The sequence below is a fragment of the Cydia pomonella genome, chromosome 16, assembly GCF_033807575.1.
Source record: "Cydia pomonella isolate Wapato2018A chromosome 16, ilCydPomo1, whole genome shotgun sequence".
Lineage (NCBI taxonomy): Eukaryota > Metazoa > Arthropoda > Insecta > Lepidoptera > Tortricidae > Cydia > Cydia pomonella.
Genome location: NC_084718.1, coordinates 18,437,427 through 18,458,188, shown reverse-complemented (window position 1 = coordinate 18,458,188; position 20,762 = coordinate 18,437,427). Strand labels below are relative to the sequence as shown.

Genomic DNA, 20,762 nt, shown 5'->3' with positions numbered 1-20,762 from the left:
GCTGCGTTTCTTATCACTTGTGTACTTGTCAAAAGTTGTGACAACTCCTTTGACGTGTCGAATATTTGGGTTAACACGATTACATATTTCGCTATTTTATGTCCTAATTTACTGTGTATTTCAAGAGTGGTGTATGGTGTCAGAAGGCAAATAGAAGAACTACGATGGATTTCTTGAAGAGCGGCTTAAAAACCGTTCTGGGGGCGCCGGAGCCCGGCCAAACTCCGTCGGGTGCGGAAACGGTACGATGTTGGATTTGTATCAAAAATGTTTCTAATGTTATATATAGTCCCGGGACCTTCATATCATAAGGTATGCAAGGCAATTGTGTCCCGACTTGATGACTCTTCTAGTTGTAACTATCATTGTACATAAAACATTGCTTTTTAGTGAAATAATAATGTCAATATTTATTTAATTTCTTCTACTTTTTATTTATTTAAGAAATCGACGAGTTTCTGTACTTTAAAACTTTAGACATGGTAGTTAAATAACCTTAAAATAACCATACAAATTCAGTTAATGCTGTTCATTCACATAAGATTTGATACTAATTAGAAACCTAAAAAATAAAATGTAACAATGCATAAGTTTTATCAAAATTTAAAGTTATAAAGATAATTAAATTGAAAACTAAAGTATTATGTGAAGTTATTTGTGATTAGCAGAACCAGTGGACTGTGAAATGGAAATAGTGTTTTAATTATCAAACATGATAATAGTATGATCAGTTTAGCAAACATATTCAACACTTTTCGAATGGTGGGAATGAAACTGTTGCAAACAAATGTAAGATATGTAATATTTTGAGTTAATACATTTAATTTCTTTATGGTTTTCATGTTCTGGGATATGTGTTCCAATATCAAATAAAATATTTTCCTGCCTGTGGAGGGTAGAGGTAAGGAGAACAATCTATGTGTATGAAAGAACAATAAAGCAACAATAACCCTTATTTGTAATTTATTTGATATTTAATGTCACTAAATATATCTTGCCAGATGGCACAGAAGTAGCTATAGAATGCATGCATAATTAAATTGTAGTAATTATCAATAAATTATTTAATATTAACAGTGTAGACTTTAATGAAAGGTAATTTATGTGGCATTAAGAACTATTAAAAATTAATAGACCAAATAGAGTCGGAGTACTTACCTCCTTATTCATAAATGTCTACTAAAGTTGACAAGCCGCTAATAATCGTTTGTCCCTTTTGGACTTATAGGTATGATGGAAAGGGACAAACAATTATTAGCAGTTTGTCAACTTTAGAAGCCGTTTATGAATAAGGGGGTTAGGTGACTGAAGTATTTGTGTCAGAAGTTTTAGTAGTGTATTAGCTGTTAAGGACAGCATACTGCTCAAGTAACAAAGTCTTTAGGCTATAATACAGTAAAACCTGATTAATAGAAACCCATTTAAAATTGTTTTTATGTGTAATTTTCCCCGTCAAATGTTAGTTAGTTAGTTAGTTAGTGCTTCTGGGCATTTTCCGCAAATCGACAACCATTGTGCCTATTTTGCGTGAAACGAGGTAGCGCTACTCTAAACCACCCCAGCTCCTCCACGAAGCCTAGCAAAGTTTTCAGGTTGCTAATTGCCTCTCCTAGTGTGCACGGAGTCCCTAGGTATTTGTTCCTGTATACTTCTACCTGTTTGCAGTCTAGGAGAATATGTTTTGTTGTTTCTTCTTCTTCCATGCACGCTCTGCACATGGGGCTGTCCGTTTTACCCATATTGTGTAGGTGTTTGTTAAGTGTGTTATGTCCTGTAATTAATCCTACTATTTTACGTAGTTGGTGTCGAGGTGTTTTCAGTAGTATTTTGGTGAGTTTGTGGTTCAGTTCCGGTAGAAAATCCTTAGTCTGCCTGCATGTGTCCATTTCATTCCAGTATTTATTGTGCAGTTGTCTGTGATGTAGGTCTAGCTGGTTGTGTATATAGGATATTGGTAGGGGTATGATGGGCTCGGGTCCATATGCCGGCGTTTCTGAGCCTTTCCTGGCCAGTTCGTCCGCTGCATCGTTTCCTCTTGATCCACTATGCCCCTTTATCCATTGAATTGTTACTTTGTTGCCTTCTTTGCTCACTTCCGTGAGGCTTCGATGACATTCGAGTATGAGCTCTGAATTAAGTTTGTCGCTGCATAGCGCTTGTAGTACTGATTTACTGTCTGATAGTATTAGTATATTTTCGTGTTTCACCTGTCGTCTTGTTATGGCATTGCAAGCTTCTATTATTCCCACACATTCTGCTTGGAATACCGTGTTATGTTCTCCCAGGGGTTTTGAGATGTGTATGTTTAGGTCCTCCGAGAAGACACCACATCCTGTCCCTTCAAATGTTTTTGAGCCATCTGTGAATATTCTTAGGTTTGTTTGGTCTAGTCCTTCTTTTGGATCTTCTGTTAATGATATGGCGTATTCTTTCCAGAAGATCATAGTTTTTGGTGTTTTGTCGATGGGCGCCTCCAGCATGGGTAGTTTTGAGATCATATTTTCATAGATCTTCTTGTGCGATGAGCTGAAGGATGTCCATAGGTTTAGTTTTTTCAACCGGAGAGCCGTGGCAGCCGCTTCTTTTTGTATATATATATGTAATGGTAGGAGTCCTAGCATTATTTCTAGCGCCGCAGTCGGAGTAGTTCTCATACAGCCCGTCGCAGCCACACATGCTAGTTCTTTGTGTTTTGTTTAGTTTGTCTATTACCGTGGTTAGCTGGGTGCGGGGCCACCATACGACCGAGCCATAGCTGATCATTGGCATTATTACCATTTTGTATAGCCACAGTATGATGTGAGGAGCAAGTCCCCATCTCTTGCCCACCATCCTCCGGCATTGCCAAAAGGCTACTGTTGCTTTGTTTAGTTTATTGTCCAGGTGTTTGTTCCAGTTCAGTCTATCATCCAGGATTATGCCTAGGTATTTTACATCCTTTGAAAGTGTCAATCTTGTGCCAAAAAGGGTTGGCAGTTCGTATGTACCCAGTTTTCGTTTGTGTGTGAAGAGAATTGTGTCGGTCTTTTTTGGGTTTACCGATAGGTCATTCTCCTTGCACCATTTCTCTACTATTTTCAGTGCTGTCTGTGTGAGATCACATAGTGTGTTTATTACTAGGCCGCTGATTAGTATTACTAAGTCATCTGCGTACCCTATAGTCATAAAGTGTTTGTTGTTTAATTTTGTTATCAATTCGTTCACCACCAGGTTCCAAAGCAGTGGTGAGAGTACTCCTCCCTGGGGGCATCCTCTCATGACTAGTGCTTGATGAGTTTGGTTTTCGGAAAGTCTTATTATTCTCTGTCTTAACATATTCATTATCCATTCGGTTACGAGTGGGTTGGTTCTATGTCTTTGTAATGCTTGTTGAATGCTGCTAAAGTTTGTCTTGTCAAAGGCTCCTTCTATGTCGATGAAGGTGCCTAGGCATGAGTTCTTCCTTGCTAGCGCATTCTCTATGTTGCTTACTACAGCATGGAGAGCTGAGTCAGTTGATTTCCCTTGACTGTAGGCGTGTTGGTTTGGATGGATTTCTATGTTTTTTAGGGCCGTGTCCTTCAGTTCTCTGTCACATAGTCTTTCTAGTGTTTTTAGCATGAAGGATGTAAGGCTGATTGGTCTGAAAGACTTGGGATCCGAGTAATCGGTTTTGCCTGGCTTTGGGAGGAAAATCACTTTCACTTCCCTCCATTTATGTGGTATATATCTAAAGGCTATACAGCTGCACAGTAGATTGGATAGATGTTTGATTAATGTATGTCCACCCCATTTTAGTAGGGCTGGGTAAATTCCGTCTGTTCCCGGCGATTTAAAGTTATCAAAACTATTTACCGCCCAGGTTGTTTTATTATATTCTGTTATACATTCTGCTGTTCTCCATTCGCTTTCAGTTGGATTATAGTTAATTGTATCCTGTTCTGGGTCTTGCTCGTTTACTACTTTGCATCCTGGGAAGTGGGTCTCCACCAGTAGCCTTTCTGTCTCAGCTGGGCTGCTGGTGGTACTATTATCTTGTCTCCTCAGGGTACCTAGTAGTTGTCTTGGTTGGTCTGCAAGGATTTTCCTTGTTCTGTTTGCTTGAGTTACTGTGGATATGTTGTCGCAGAAGTTTCGCCATGAGGCTGATTTTCTGTATCTTAGTCTTTTCTTGTAGTCTGTTTTAGCTGTTTTGTACCTGTCCCAGTCCTCTTCAGCTCTTGTGTTCATTGCTCTGTTAAGTAACCTTCTCATTTTTGTTCTCATTCGTTCCAACTCCGGTCCCCACCAGCTGTTGTTGTTATTATTATTGCCTTTTCCTCTAGCTGATGGAGTCGATAGCGGACATGTGTTTTCGTAGCTTTCAGTTATGTTTTTAATAAGTACGTTTACCTGTTCCTCCAATTCCTTTGTATTGCTAGGTCTGTTAGTGTGTGTGTTATTGTGTAGTTTACCTTCCAGAAGTTCCTTGTACGCCGCTATGTCCGTGCGTCTCGGGTTTCTTCTAGGTGTGGATGTTTGGGTGTCAGCTGTCAGGTCATACCGAATCCATCTGTGGTCGGAGCAGGATAGCTCGTCCGACACGTGCCAGTTGGATATGTGTTGAGCTGCCAGTCCTGTGCTTAGAGTAATGTCAATTATAGTATTACACCTACGAGTGACAAAAGTTGGTTTGGATCCTGTGTTTAATATATCTAGGTTAGTTGACATAAGGTATTCAACAATATCGTTACCTCTTTTGTTGTTGGTTTCCATTCCCCATAGGTTGTGATGGCCGTTGCAGTCTGCAGATATGACCAGCTCGAGCCTTTCTCGTTCGCAGTAGCGTATGAGGTTGTTCATCTCCACTGGAGGTGGTTCGTCCTCCGCCGCCATGTAGGTGGACGCCAGGACTATCTCCGGTAGACTTGAGTTTTGTGTTCTGAGGAGTTTTATGGCACACACGTCTCTGGAACAGAATTGAGTTAGTGGTTGTGCCATTATGTTACGAGATATGTATATACAAGATCTTGGTTTGAAATGTGTATTGTAAAATAAATTACCTCCGGTATTACCAAGGCCGTTTATGCGTGTGTTCCTGATCCACGGCTCTTGAATCAGGGCTATGGATGTTGGGTTAACCTCCAGCCATCTTCGAAGTTGAGCCGTTGCAGATTCGCTGTGCTGGAGGTTAACCTGGAGGACCTTACAGTGGGAAGGCGCCATCTGGGGATATCCCTTCCGCTGCCCTTCCCTTTAGGTCCAGGAGACTGATCCCCTTTGGTAAGCCATCCTCGTCCTCAGAGTCCAGCAAAATGCCTTCCTCGATGTCTGAGGTGTGTGGTTCCGCGCAGTCGGTGTCCATTGCAGAGGGGGTGTTCTTTTCAGGCGCGTCCTCTGCAGATTTGTTCTCCCCTCCGTCAGTGTTCGCCTCTGTTGCGTTTTTCTCCGGTGGAGAATCTCTGAAGCGTCCTCCGCCGTGCTGGAAACGGATGTAGACTGTCCCACATAGGTAGTTCAGTCTTCTTCCCTTTTCCATCACAGTAGGAACAACGTCTTCAGGTATTCCCACCAGGAGTAGGGTACAGGCCCTCTTCTTCAGGGGGATCGCCTGGTGGAGAGTCCACTTCCTCACCATGGCCCACGGGTTCTGGAAGTTGAGGACCCTGCCTATTTTGGTGAGGTTGTCTTCCAGGGACGGGATCAGGATACCGCACCTAGTGTTCCGGACCATCTCGTCCTCCCTCTTTCCAACGAGCTGGTCTCCGTTCTGAAGGGTGGCCGACTCCAACCACTTCATCAGCCACGCCTTGGTGTTCGCGTCCTGGCACCACAGCTTCAGGTACCCATCCACAAAACTGGGTCTACCTGAGAACGCTGGGGCCTCCGCTGCGGTGTCCAGATCGGTTTCGATGGCTGCTTGGAAGATAGCGTCCCCGATCTTCTTCTCCACCTCTGCAGCATCTTGCTGCGTCAGTCTGCCCGTGCGGTTATTGGTAATCGCCACCGTCAGATCTGACGCTGCTGCCGCCGCATAGGAGGAGGGTAGTTGTCTGTTCCCCGAGCCGGCGTCTGTCCGTTGTTTTTTGTGGTCGCCTCTGGGGGATATGGTTTCATCCAGGCGTGCCCTCTTGGCTTTCCCTTCTGGTTTCTTCCTTGCCTGGGTTTGTTCCGCAGGGGTCGTCACTCCCTCGCCCTGTCCCTCCGGGGCGTCAACCTCCTGTTTGTTTCCAGAGGAGCGGCTTTCTGCTTCTCTTCGCTTTTGGAGCCGCTGCCTCTTCCTCTGCGAAAGTTTTTTCCGCATAGGTGCGTCTTCTTCGGTCTGGGCAGGCTTCCCTCTTGGTTTGCACCTGATCTCCCAGCCGGGATCTATGACCTGCTTCGAGGGTTCAACAGGTGTCGTCCCACTCTCAGCCGCCATCGGTTTGTCAGTCGAGGGTCCAGCTGTTGAAAGCTCCATCGTCTCTGGCTTAGTCACCTGGGCTGGGGTTCCGATAGGTACCCCGGCTTTCAGCGGCCTCTCCAGCTTCGATGGCTCCTCCTTGGCCTTCCCACTCTCTATTGGTTTCGCCCCCCTTAGTGCTTCAGCATGTGCCGTCTCATCTAAGGAGGTCGTTTGTTTTTGTTGGTTTTTATTTATGATTTTTTTTGATTTAATGCTATTCATATGGTTCCCACGAGTAGCTAGGGATATAAAAGGTCAGTACTACGCAGAGCCCCGCTTGCGTAGACAAGGCTATATACAACGGGTTTCGCCCGGTACCCGAGGCCTATCGTTCGCGACTGAGCTCCCTCTCAGCCATGCATCCATCGGCACGATCAGTTACACCTTGGATTAGGGTTTTTGGAGTCGAGGTTGTCTCCTCCAGGAAGGGGGATGTGGATAAGTGGATTAAGATGGGAAGGGGGGTCAGGAAGGTTGGTCTGGGTAAGGTTTTATGGGAAAATTGGGGGTTTGTAGGAAGGGATAAATGGGTCATTTTCATGGCCCTCAATCTCCGAGCCTCCCCGTGCAGGACACCTTTCCGCTGTATCGACCTTAGCCCCTTGACGTTGTCTCCCTTTATCCGGTCTAAGAACAAGTCTCTTACCGGATTTTTAGGAGAGTAACGTCTGGTTCCCCAGTCGATTCGTCGGAAGTGTGTCCACGCGAGGCGGCGGCTTATTGAGTGCCTTGCTAAGACCCATTTTTAAGGATTTGGGAATGGTTCATGAGGAGTTGGACCACGAGTTGGGATTTGCTCGGGTTCAACCTCCATTGTCCGGGTCCTTATTAGGACTAAGGGGCTATCCGCAACCTGCCCACCCGCTCGGTCGCTTTGGAGACAGCTTGTTTTCCCGGTAGAAGTTCCAATGCTGGGCGTCATAAGGGTCACCTCCTGGGAGGTAGCCCAAGCGTCACCCAGCATAGACCTTCAGCCAAGACACCCGAGTTAGTCAAATGTTTTCATACATTCTTTTATTTCACACTTAATTACTTCCCCCCCTTAAGACGTTGGGTGGTCCCTTCAGTCTTCTTAAAGAGGCTTTTAGTATAACAGACTTAATGGAGCAGGTACTTATTATTCCGTCCGTTCCGTAATCAAAATTGAACCTTGCATCAGCATCACAAAGCTCATATTGTAATTATAATTACAGGTAGAGCGTCTAGTGGACCGCGTGAACAACTCCACTTTGCTGGAAGACCGGCGGGATGCGTGCCGCGCTCTCAAAGCTATGTCGCGCAAGTACCGAGTGGATGTGGGCGCGCATGGCATGGACACACTGAAACAGGTCACTTAATTACATTTTCATGACATTAAAGGATAAAGGCCTATATTGTTCCCTAAGGAGTTATAGCTTTTTTTTAATTCTGTCACTAATTCGTACAAACCATGTTGGTTTACTTTTAAAATACTGATTCTAAATTGCCTCGCGCGTATGCTCGCTCTGTGTGGTCCTGGCTACTTAATAACATTTAGGCCAGTGTCTTTTAAGCTTTTTCGTAGCGCGACCCCCTTATTAGGTACTTAAAGAAATTTTCGCCTCTGCATTGACTTAGGGCCCTTGCTTGCACACCGCGTCTTTTTAACGCACCGTCGACGGCGCCTTTTTCATTTCATGAAGCAGTTTGTTTGCGCTTGTATCAGCTGTATCGATACCCAACAACCACATTTTCAAACTTTTATGAATGGACGATTTTACTTTACGGTTTTTAAAACAGTGGCCTATAAAACTTCCAGGTCTTAGAGCTAGACCGAGCAGATAATGAGACCATAAACTACGCCCTCGACACCCTCAACAACGTAATGTACCCCACACAGTTCGAGGAGGAGGAGGACAATCCTCACGTGCCCATGAACATCGGCGAACAATTCACTGAAATGTTCATCAAAGACCACCACAACATACAACTAGTTCTAGACTTATTAGATGAGTTTGACTTCAGAGTAAGATTGTCAGCTGTACAACTGCTAACTTCTTTACTGACTAACAGACCGAAAGACATACAGGAGATCATTCTAGTAAAACCGATGGGTGTATCCAAAATGATGGATTTATTAGGAGACCCACGGGAAGTCATCAGAAATGAGACGTTGCTATTACTTATTAAGCTTACTAGAGGAAACGCTAATATACAGAAGATAGTCGCGTTTGAAAATGCCTTTGACAGACTTTTTGAAATTGTGTCCTCGGAAGGTTTTTCCGATGGAGGGATTATTGTAGAAGACTGTCTGTTGTTAATGTTGAATCTGTTAAAGAATAACAGCAGCAATATTAACTTCTTTAAAGAAGGTAGCTATATACAGAAGATGTTACCAATGTTTAACACTCCGGACGAATCGGAAGACTATGGTTGGTCACCGCAAAAGGTTTCAAATGTACATTGCATGTTGCAAATAGTTAGAACTTTAGTGTCACCAAGCAATGCGATTCAGATTATATCAAGCTGTCAGAAGATTATGAAAAACGTTGGTCTTTTGGACGCTTTATGTAATATTCTTATGGCAAGTGGGGTACCGGCGGATATATTGACAGAAACGATCAATACAGTCGGGGAGGTGATAAGGGGGGACGTGGTGAACCAGGAGTTCATGGGGAGCGTGATGGCGCCGTCCAACCCGCCGCGCCCGGCCATCGTGGTGCTGCTCATGTCCATGGTCAACGAGAAACAGCCGTTTTCTTTAAGGTGAGGGTTTTGTGATACGTATCTCATGTCTAATTTTGTGTTTCCTTCGTGTTTTTGTTATGGAAAGGGCCCGAATTTAATCTCAGACATCGCCAAAAGTTAACAAAAAGTTATAACGTCGTTTTAAATATGCATCCAACAAGGTAAAATAAAAGGTTTTGTGTTGAATCTGTTTCGGTGAAGGAAAACATTGTGTGTAGCTCTGTTACTGTGCCCAGTGGAACATATATAAGCTAAGGTTGGAGGACTCATTATTTGTATGTTTCATTGATTTTAATAATTCCAGATGTGCCGTGCTATACTGTTTCCAATGCTACCTGTACCACAATGAGATGTCGCAAGCAAGCTTGGTGCAAACGTTACTGCCTTCTTCCTCCGACGTTTCAAGCCTCACCAGTGGTCACCTGTTATGTGGCGGTATGTTTATTATAATGATTATTATTTTTATTTGATACACTAGCAGCTCTTGGAGCTGATGCGTGTATATCGCAGCACTTGTGTATATTTTGCACTTTTTAAAGTTCTAAAATGTGTATCTAGTCTATTTTTGAAAGAGTTCACTGACGTTGCACTAACAACAGTTTCTGGTAGAGAGTACACATTTACTACACGATTTGACAAGAAGTGTTTCCTAGGGTTGCTAGCACATGGGAGGTTTAAAAGGGATTATCATTAATAGTTGGTTAAAAATACTAACATTACGAATCTAAACGAACGCGCAGATTATAAATGCTTCCACCTGTCAGGACAGGAACCCAAAAGTGTCTGAAGTATGTGTAATTGTGTATCTTAGTTTCAATTTGGCGCATCTATAGTAATAATAATTCAGCCTATATACGTCCCACTGCTGGGCACAGGCCTCCTCTCATACGCGAGAGGGCTCGGGCTATAGTCCCCACGCTAGCCCGATGCGGACTGGGAACTTCACATACACCTTTGAATTTCTTCGCAGATGTATGCAGGTTTCCTCACGTATGGTGTATCTAATGACATGTATTTTATGATTTTAGTGCCATCTGCGCTAAGCTTTGTGCTTTTATCCTCAGTAAAATTCCGTTTATTTCCTAGGTCTGTTCTCCTCCGACGTGCTCTCCAACTGGTTCGCGGCCGTGGCGCTCACACACGCGCTCATCGAGAACCCCGGACAGAAAGAACAGCTGTTACGAGTGTTATTGGCAACCAATATCGGGAGTGCTCCAGTGTCTTTGTTGCATCAGTGCACGCTCACTTTACAGCAGACTACTAAATTGCAGCCTAAGGTAAGAATATTATGGTCGCATCCGTAAAAATGTCTCACAAATCCTTACGCAAATTTGTCCATTGCAAAATCCCCTTGTATCATTTACAAATGTCCTTTTATGTTATTTGTAAAATGTCCCTTTGACCAACTCGCCAAATATCTAATTGGGCTTAACCACAGCCAAACAGACTTATCTCATCGAGAACCGTGGACAGAAAGAACAGCCTATTTTATTGATATAAATATCTATCAAACTTATGCTTATTATGAGCACACTCGAGTATGCCGATGGATGCGGCATTGTCTTATCTGCCTCACACACTGCTGGTTCTGTATGGTGTGCAGTTGGTAACGTAAAGATATGTTCCGAGCGTTTAGTAATAAGTATCTTTTTTTTTTTTTTTTTTTATTATAGGACATGGTTACACAAATTGACTAAGTCCCACAGTAAGCTCAATAAGGCTTGTGTTGAGGGTACTTAGACAACGATATATATAATATATAAATATTTATAGATACTTAAATACATAGAAAACACCCATGACTCAGGAACAAATACCCATGCTCATCACAGGAATAAATGCCCTTACCAGGATTTGAACCCGGGACCATCGGCTTCGTAGGGTCACTACCCACTAGGCCAGACCGGTCGTCAGTAATGCAGTATAAACCTAAACCTGTATAACTGCAGGTGGCGCTGCTCATGCTGCTGGCGCAGTGGACGGCGCACTGCGCGGCGGCGGTGGGCGCGTTCCTGCGCGCGCCCGGCGGCGTGGCCTACCTCGTCACCCAGACCTGCTCCAACGAGCACGACGACAACGAGTACCTGCTGCAAGGTACTCTACAACACATGTCTACTTATACGAAACTATTATTTGAAAAAAAAAAGATGTTACTTTTTTTTTCTTTTTTTTTGTCATTTTATTATTTGCATTTTTTTTTATACTACGTCGGCGGCAAACAAGCATACGTCCCGCCTGATGGTAAGCAGTATCCGTAGCCTATGTACGCCTGCAACTCCAGAGGAGTTACATGCATGTTGCTCACCTAACCCCCTCCCGCCCCTCGTTGAGCTCTGGCAACCTTACTCACCGGCAGGAACACAACACTCCTTCCTGTGTCTGTAAAAAAGATGTAACTTTTTTTTCTTTTTTTTTTGTCATTTTATTATTTCTATTTCCTGTGTGTATTGTGGCAAACAAATAAACGGATCATCTATCTATCTATCTATCTTTATATACTTTTCTGTTTTGTAAGACTTTGTTTCTTAATAATAATAAAAAAAAACAAGAACACAAGACATAGATCTTAGCTGATATCTGTGTCAACATTAAGATGTAGTTCGCCTTTAGTAGGCGATACATACGATAACAATCCCAATCTGTAGCATCACTCAAGGAGAAGCTTAAAAAATTGTGGCTTTCCGATACTTTGGTTACGACTTCCTAGTTCTTTGGAGTACTTCTACTTTTTTAATTTCCTTTACTTTTCTGGTTCGAATTCATATTTATTTATATTATATATTGAATATTTATTTATTTTTATTTATATATATATGTATGCATTATTTTATGGTTATTTTTCTATCTATGTATATTTGTATCAATGTGTATTCAAAACGTGCATTTCATTAATTTCAGTGATTGTACACTTTTGTTTGTGTTTGTCATTCATTCACCGTTACTTCTGTGTTACTCATTTCCTCAAAGGTTAACTGGAAGAGATCCCATACAGGGATAAGTTCGCCTTTGTTGTATTTAATTTACTCTGTAACTGTGTTTTTCGTGTTTTTATTTCTATGTACAATAAAGTATATACATACATACATACATAACATAGAGAAATAAGAAATAATAGAGTGCTCACTTCGTACATCAGTTTTGGTACCAAAATGATTATTATATTCGCAGTCGACATCTAGCATCGAGTAGCGGAACTGTAGGTACTGCTATTCGACAATAGATATCGCGGCAAACAAAAAGTCTAATGCTCAAAGATTTTCCGCTAATATTATAACCAGAGTAACCGGAACTCTATTTTCAACTCGTACACTTTTTTTTTTTAATGGTAGAAGAGGCAAACGAGCAGACGGATCACCTGATGGTAAGCGATTACCGCCGCCCATGGACACCTGCAACACCAGAGGGGTTGTAAGTGCGTTGCCGGCCTTTGAGATGGGAGTACGCTCTTTCTTACTCTGGTTATAATATTAGCTGAAAATCGTTGAGCATTAGACTTTTTGTTTGCTGCGATATCTATTGTCAATTAGCAGTACTGACAGTTCCGCTACTCGATGCTAGATGTCGACTGCGAATATAATAAGCATTTTAGTACCAAAACTGATGTATGGAGTGAGCACTCTATTACTTCTTATTTCTCTATGAAAATAGGCTGTACCGAAGGTCCTGAGTTCGAATATTGGAAAGGGTATTTATTTGTATGATGCAACTATTTTCCTGGGTTTGGAATGTCAGAAGGTATTTCATAGAATTGCATCAAACCGTATGTTATCATTAAAACGTTTGCAAAATTTTATTGTGTAGAAAGTTTCATAGTTAGGAAGCGCTGGTGGCCTAGCGGTAAAAGCGTGCAACTTTCAATCCGGAGGTCGCGGGTTCAAACCCCGGCTCGTACCAATGAGTTTTTCGGAACTTATGTACGAAATATCATTAGATATTTACCAGTCGCTTTTCGGTGAAGGAAAACATCGTGAGGAAACCGGACTGATCCAAACAATGCCTAGTTTTACACTCTGGGTTGAAAGGTCTGGTGGCAGTCGCTTTCGTAAAAACTAGTGCCTACGCCAAATCTTGGGATTAGTCGTCAAGCGGACCCCAGGCTCCCATGAGCTGTGGCAATATGCCGGGACAACGCTAGGAAGGAGGAAGTTTCATAGTTCAATACTGAGTGGTGGTAACCGACGGATCCCTTTGTTTGACATAATTATTGAAAGCCATAATGTAATGATAGTCATATAATCATTAGTCATAACTCTGAAACCGTTAACTTTTCAGGAATTTCCTTAGTTTATCCTATAGATAGGTTAGGTTTATTTTATGGCAATCCTGAAAAGTTACGCGTTTCTGAGAATAACAAATTATGGCAAACGAAAATGCGGACAAACAATACATTATGACTTAAAACTTTATGGGAAACAATAAAGACCCGGTAACCGACGATCTGGTTAAGTCCGTTGGATGAGGTCACGATCGGTCGTTATGGATATTCTTTGGCAGGTAACTACATCAGTAGATAAACGGCAGAATAATGACAAATTAACGACGCCTAAATGTTTATATGACTTTAAGTAAAAATAAAATTTTCCACTTAATTTCCAGGTCTCTCAGCATTCCTCCTAGCCATCTGCATACACTTCAACGACGACTCCGTCGAGAACTACTCCAAAGACTCCCTGAAACAGCTCCTCCTCAAACGGATAGGCATCGAAACCTTCACGGCGAAGCTGAGCGAAGTGACGAAGCACGAGCTGTATAACAAGGCGGCCAAGCATCCGCAGTTGAGGGTGAAAATGGCCTCGGAGATACTTATAGACTATGAGTTCTGTAGACTGTTCAAGGTGCTGGAGAGTGAGTATTATGGTCTATTGTTTTTTGACATTTTGCAGTTAGGGCGTATCATGACATGACACACTTGTCAAATGGCCCTTGACGTTTTGCTAATTAGACGAAAATCTAAGTTTATAGGAACGCAAACTAAATAGGCAGAACTTATGCAAAAGTGTCCAGTGGTCAGCTTTAAATAATAGTTCCAAATCTCTCCAGAGTAGCGCTAGAGTAGCTAAGAACCTAGGCGTTAGTGACGGAGTGAAGTGCGCTGTCTATGATTTTTTTTTTTTTTTCAAGTATTCTAGGTATTGTAGCGCCACCTATTTAAGGTTTTTTGATGACACTTTTTGGTATATGGAGATTCCATTCCTTATCTCCACCTTCCGTATCTAAGTTGATTGTCTTTAAGTGAAGTGGTTCGTAATTATTTTTTAAAGCGGCAATTTGCGAATGGGTCATATCATATACACGGTGTAACACGTGGAACCCGAAAGATTTTTAACCACGCACTTCTGAGGCCAAAAGAAGGAAGAAATGTTATATGATTTAAGTACTTTTCGCCTAAAAAATTTTTTTTTTAAATTTTTGAATGTACATAAAAAGTTAATGTTATAGTAAAACTAGCACCAAAAATTTTTACGATTTTTTTTTGTAAAATTTACTTTTTCAAAGGTTACTTGTCACTTTTTGACATCTATCAATAAGGATATTTGGACTACGCCCCATAATGGTATCATCGTCATCAAAAAGGCGTTTTCCACTGAGTTACAATAAGATATTTTTTTTATTTTATTAGTATTAACTCTAAAACTAGGTGAAACCCAGAAAAGTGATCAGAAATACACTGTTCTTTCGGTTTCCTCATGTTACACCGTGTATGTATGCGCTCCAAACATGTTTGTATAATATTATTTGTTAATTTAGGGAAATAATTTTGAGTTGTAAATGTTTCAGCAAATAACCTTAAGTAATAATAACGCCTAGAGTTACAGAATTATTTATGTGGGAGTGTCTGTTTTGCGTTTATATATTTGTGTGCGTGGCATGTGTACGTTTAATGTTGCATGTGTGTGTGGTTGTGTTTTTGTGTGAAGTGTGTTTTGTTACCTTTCATTTGTATATACTTGTGTGCGTGTGGATGTGTTTTAGTATAAGTTTGATTATATCACTATTGTATACACAATACTTTTTCTACGAGTCATCGAAAATAATACTTTTTTTTACCATGAAACCTAAATAATTAATGAAAATGGGTAAGTATCTCAGTCGACATAAACACGTTTAGTCTATTCTATGGGAGCGCGGCGGCACGTGATTGGTCAGTCTACTACAGCGTCGAAATAGTACATTACGATACAAGTGCGAAAAATAGGAAATTCGAAACGAGTGGCGAATTACCTATTCGCACATGTATCGTACAACGTTTTACAGTACATATGGCCCTTTACATGTTCGACACAGTAACGTAATATGCTACTTTTCGCACTAGTGCGGTAAAGAAAAACCATATGTACTGTAAAGAATCTTAAAGTTGAGTTATACTCAATTATAGTTTGCTATACGAAATCTTAATTCAAGCATTAGAGTCGACGAGTAGAAAAATACTAAACTACTATAGTACATTACGATACAAGTGCGAAAAATAGGAAATTCGAAACGAGTGGCGATAAATTAAAACACGACCGAAGGGAGTGTTTTAAATCGACACGAGTTGCGAATTACCTATTCGCACATGTATCGTACAACGTTTTACAGTACATATGGCCCTTTAAATGTTCGACACAGTAACATAATATGCTACTTCTCGCACTAGTGCTATAAAGTAGCCCCATATGTACTGTAAAATAACTTTTTAACACTAAGTTCATAAACTTGACTTTCCAGGCGTAGTAACACAGAGCCTAACGGTGAAACAAGAAAACGGCACCGCTGAACCAGAGCGGGCATCTCCTGATGACGCAACCTTAGATCAGTATAAGAACCTCATAAGGCAGCAGGATGCAAGATTACAGCAGCTCATGCAGCAAGTCGATGGGCTGATACAACATAATAACCAGCTACAGGTATATTTCAACTGTTATCTTATATCACGCCTATGGAACTTTCCCCGCAACCAACAGATTGAAAGTATTGAAACCTACGCGTCGCGCACCGTGGACGGTACAAAAATACCGTATAGAGCGTGCGCGTTGAAGGGTCTGCCATCTTGTGGCCTGAGTCGGAAACAAACTACATTGGCACATCACGCCAAAGCAAGGGCTGCCATCTACGCACTGTAGGTTCTGCCATCTTGTGGGCGACATTGGTAGCTTAAACTTGTTATTTACACTTCACGCCAATAAACAGGTCCTGTGCTGCCCTCTACAGTTTATGTACGTTCCCTGTTAGCAAATTTTAAAATCATTTCCCCAGAAATTGCACGACGGATGAACTGAATCTTTCGCCGAAACCGAAGATTCGATTTCGCTCTAGTTTCATTCGACACCGAATGTTCGGCCGAACGTGAGTTTTATGCTTAAAACTGCCGAAAGAGAAACTTCGGCCAGAGACTTATTCTTCTTCCTCAGCGATGATGCCTTCACTGTTGGGTATACACCTCTCCAAATCTTCTCCAGGCAGCCCGATTTGCTGCTTCTCTCCTCCAGAGTGCTGTATTAAGATGTTTTAAAAACAATAATTTATTTCCAGAGTGCCCTAAACGACTCAATAGCCTCAAATTCCCACCTCAAAGACGAGAATACACTGTTGAAAGCACAAGTATCCGCCAACCCTGTGAGGGGCTCGGACTCGGAGTACGAAGCCAGGCTCAACCAGTTAACGTTGGAGGTGACCAGGTTGGTAGCAGTTATAACACTTTATTACACAAAATACACTGTTGAAAGCACAAGTATCGGCCAACGCTGTGAGGGGCTCGAACTCGGAGTACGAAGCCAGGCTCAACCAGTTAACGTTGGAGGTGACCAGGTTGGTAGCAGTTATAACACTTTATTACACAAAATACACTGTTGAAAGCACAAGTATCGGCCAACGCTGTGAGGGGCTCGGACTCGGAGTACGAAGCCAGGCTCAACCAGTTAACGTTGGAGGTGACCAGGTTGGTAGCAGTTATAACACTTTATTACACAAAATACACTGTTGAAAGCACAAGTATCGGCCAACCCTGTGAGGGGCTCGGACTCGGAGTACGAAGCCAGGCTCAACCAGTTAACGTTGGAGGTGACCAGGTTGGTAGCAGTTATAACACTTTATTGCTCAAAATTAATTTTTAAAAGCACAAGTATCCGCCAACCCTGTGAGGGGCTCGGACTCGGAGTACGAAGCCAGGCTCAACCAGTTAACGTTGGAGGTGACCAGGTTGGTAGCAGTTATAACACTTTATTACACAAAATACACTGTTGAAAGCACAAGTATCGGCCAACGCTGTGAGGGGCTCGAACTCGGAGTACGAAGCCAGGCTCAACCAGTTAACGTTGGAGGTGACCAGGTTGGTAGCAGTTATAACACTTTATTACACAAAATACACTGTTGAAAGCACAAGTATCGGCCAACGCTGTGAGGGGCTCGGACTCGGAGTACGAAGCCAGGCTCAACCAGTTAACGTTGGAGGTGACCAGGTTGGTAGCAGTTATAACACTTTATTACACAAAATACACTGTTGAAAGCACAAGTATCGGCCAACCCTGTGAGGGGCTCGGACTCGGAGTACGAAGCCAGGCTCAACCAGTTAACGTTGGAGGTGACCAGGTTGGTAGCAGTTATAACACTTTATTGCTCAAAATTAATTTTTAAAAGCACAAGTATCCGCCAACCCTGTGAGGGGCTCGGACTCGGAGTACGAAGCCAGGCTCAACCAGTTAACGTTGGAGGTGACCAGGTTGGTAGCAGTTATAACACTTTATTACACAAAATACACTGTTGAAAGCACAAGTATCGGCCAACGCTGTGAGGGGCTCGAACTCGGAGTACGAAGCCAGGCTCAACCAGTTAACGTTGGAGGTGACCAGGTTGGTAGCAGTTATAACACTTTATTACACAAAATACACTGTTGAAAGCACAAGTATCGGCCAACGCTGTGAGGGGCTCGGACTCGGAGTACGAAGCCAGGCTCAACCAGTTAACGTTGGAGGTGACCAGGTTGGTAGCAGTTATAACACTTTATTACACAAAATACACTGTTGAAAGCACAAGTATCGGCCAACCCTGTGAGGGGCTCGGACTCGGAGTACGGAGCCAGGCTCAACCAGTTAACGTTGGAGGTGACCAGGTTGGTAGCAGTTATAACACTTTATTGCTCAAAATTAATTTTTAAAAGCACAAGTATCCGCCAACCCTGTGAGGGGCTCGGACTCGGAGTACGAAGCCAGGCTCAACCAGTTAACGTTGGAGGTGACCAGGTTGGTAGCAGTTATAACACTTTATTGCTCAAAATTCATTTTTAAAAGCACAAGTATCCGCCAACCCTGTGAGGGGCTCGGACTCGGAGTACGAAGCCAGGCTCAACCAGTTAACGTTGGAGGTGACCAGGTTGGTAGCAGTTATAACACTTTATTGCTCAAAATACACCGTTGAAAGCATAAGTATCCGCCAACCCTGTGAGGGGCTCGGACTCGGAGTACGAAGCCAGGCTCAACCAGTTAACGTTGGAGGTGACCAGGTTGGTAGCAGTTATAACACTTTATTGCACAAAACAACTCATAATGATATGTCTTAGTCTGTCAAACCAGTATTGTCAGTAAAGAAAGGACGCTTAGTACGAGGAATTTGCTAGATTGACCTGCCTGTTCTTACCTCTGTCGCACGCGCGTGATTATATTGCTGTCCCGCCAATGATACAGGCAATTAATGACACTGTGCGAGCGGGACAGCAATATAATTATATGTGTGCGATAGAGATAGAAACAGGCGGGTCAACGTACGAAATTCCTCGTGCAAAGCGTCCTTTCTTTAGCGATATAATAATAATAAAAAAAATAGTTCTCCCATATGTATATGTATTCATCCCTTTTTGGGAGTGATGATGATACTAGCATAAAGAAAAGGCAGTGACAAGCGATTCTTGCTAAACTATATGTATTGTATACATTCTAGACGCTAGAGGTGGTCAGGTTTGTAGTAGGACCTCGATAACGTAAAAACATCTAAATACATATGTTAGATAGTACTATGGTATACTTATGGCTGGCATTTATTATATATATATATATATATATATATAATATGTATTTTAATATATGTATGTATATATCTTTTTTATATTTGTATATGATAATTATATTGTTTAGTTTTGTGTTTATTCTGTGCTAGACTTCTTTTATTGCATCTGGAACACCTACTGACATAACATTTTTTTTCTTTTTTTAAATTCCGCTACCTAAAGGTTGTCTGGAAGAGATCGCTTTTTAGCGATAAGACCGCCTGTTGTTTACCTCTTCTTTATGTGTTGTATTATTTGTACTGTTTCTGTATTGAGGTGTGCAATAAAGTATATTTGTATTGTATTGTATAGTATAAGAAAATATAGAACGAGTGTATTTCATTCGCCAACAAACTGTTTTGCAGTTTGGCGAAATTCTGTAGTAGATTTAAGTGCTTTTTGTTTCTGAGCAATAAAAAAAAAAACTTTAAATCACCCACTATTTTCTTTTGCTCTCAGAATACTCTTACTGTAACTATGAAGCTGTAACTTAATCGAAATATTTTAATATCGGGCCTACAAACATTTATGACAATGTTATAAAGAAATTAACATCATTTGGACCCGGGTATGTCCTTAAACTACGTCCAAAAGAGAGGTATGGGCATTGTGAATGTCATCTCGCCTTGTGTGGTAGGGCACAGCGCAGCGGATGTCATTCCAGATCTAGAGCAGAGCCCAACTGGGGAAGTACCTCCACCTTACAGAAAACAGCAGCCAAATAACACTAGACCCTACTCATAGTGTTGTGTTCCTGCCGGTGAGTAAGGTTGCCAGAGCTCAACGAGGGGGGTGGGGTTAGGGTCGGCAACGCGCATGTAACTCCTCTGGAGTTGCAGGCGTACATAGGCTACGGAGACTGCTTACCATCAGGCAGGCCGTATGCTTGTTTGCCACCGACGTAGTATAAAAAAAAACCTTCGTTTAATGACTGGCTTTTTAAAGTATCACTTATACGTTTGAAGACGTCGAAAGTTAGGGGCTGAAATTACCTAGTTTATCTTATATCGGAATTAATAAATGATTGTACACCCAGGTTAGATGGGGAGTTGGAGAAGGCGAGAGAAGCTGAGGCGAAGGCGGTTCAGGAGTTGGAGAAGACGAAGAAGGACCAGGATGACTTGCTCGAGCTGTTGGCCGACCAGGTAAAGTTTACATAAGTGGCTCTGTGACCTGTAGAACTCGCGATAAGCTTAAAAGTGTAAAAATAAAAAATACTTTGTTCCATACGGAAGCTGTTTTGCCCAAGCTGAAACGGGAACCTTCGCTAACGCTCGGTCAATAAATGTTTTCAAATTATCTGATCCGATATCGGATATGACTACAAACAAAAAAGTGCGAATATTTTTTATAACTTTGACGACCGGTCTGGCCTAGTGGGTAGTGACCCTGCCTATGAAGCCGATGGTCCCGGGTTCAAATCCTGGTAAGGGCATTTATTCGTGTGATGAGCATGGATATTTGTTGTCATGCATGAGTCATGGGTGTTTTCTATGTATTTAAGGAGTTGTACATATTTGTATATTATATATATATCGTTGTCTAGGTACCCACAACACAAGCCTTATTGAGCTTACTGTGGAATTTAGTCAATTTGTGCCAAAAAAGTCCAGGAATATTTATTTATTTATTATA

General features: G+C 42.0%; 3 protein-coding genes across 3 annotated transcripts in view; 1 reads left to right on the top strand and 2 right to left on the bottom strand.

The window, feature by feature from the left end:
- Nucleotides 1-20,762, bottom strand: part of LOC133526400 (stress-activated protein kinase JNK) — a 483,516-nt gene that overhangs the window by 364,902 nt on the left and 97,852 nt on the right. The window lies entirely within an intron of this gene.
- LOC133526429 (general vesicular transport factor p115) overlaps nucleotides 29-20,762 on the top strand; it is a 22,116-nt gene continuing 1,382 nt past the window's right edge. The window contains exons 1-10 of the mRNA XM_061863058.1: nucleotides 29-242; nucleotides 7,597-7,731; nucleotides 8,181-9,127; nucleotides 9,414-9,544; nucleotides 10,196-10,386; nucleotides 11,059-11,203; nucleotides 13,706-13,954; nucleotides 15,818-15,996; nucleotides 16,622-16,767; nucleotides 20,164-20,272. Of these exons, the coding sequence (XP_061719042.1) occupies nucleotides 165-242; nucleotides 7,597-7,731; nucleotides 8,181-9,127; nucleotides 9,414-9,544; nucleotides 10,196-10,386; nucleotides 11,059-11,203; nucleotides 13,706-13,954; nucleotides 15,818-15,996; nucleotides 16,622-16,767; nucleotides 20,164-20,272 (2,310 nt within the window). The 5' untranslated portion in view covers nucleotides 29-164. The remainder of the gene's footprint in view (nucleotides 243-7,596; nucleotides 7,732-8,180; nucleotides 9,128-9,413; nucleotides 9,545-10,195; nucleotides 10,387-11,058; nucleotides 11,204-13,705; nucleotides 13,955-15,817; nucleotides 15,997-16,621; nucleotides 16,768-20,163; nucleotides 20,273-20,762) is intronic.
- The window catches only part of LOC133526422 (vesicle transport through interaction with t-SNAREs homolog 1A), a 23,948-nt gene continuing 14,630 nt past the window's right edge, over nucleotides 11,445-20,762 (bottom strand). Inside the window, exon 6 of the mRNA XM_061863052.1 lies at nucleotides 11,445-11,488. The gene's annotated coding sequence lies outside the window, so the exon portion shown is untranslated. The remainder of the gene's footprint in view (nucleotides 11,489-20,762) is intronic.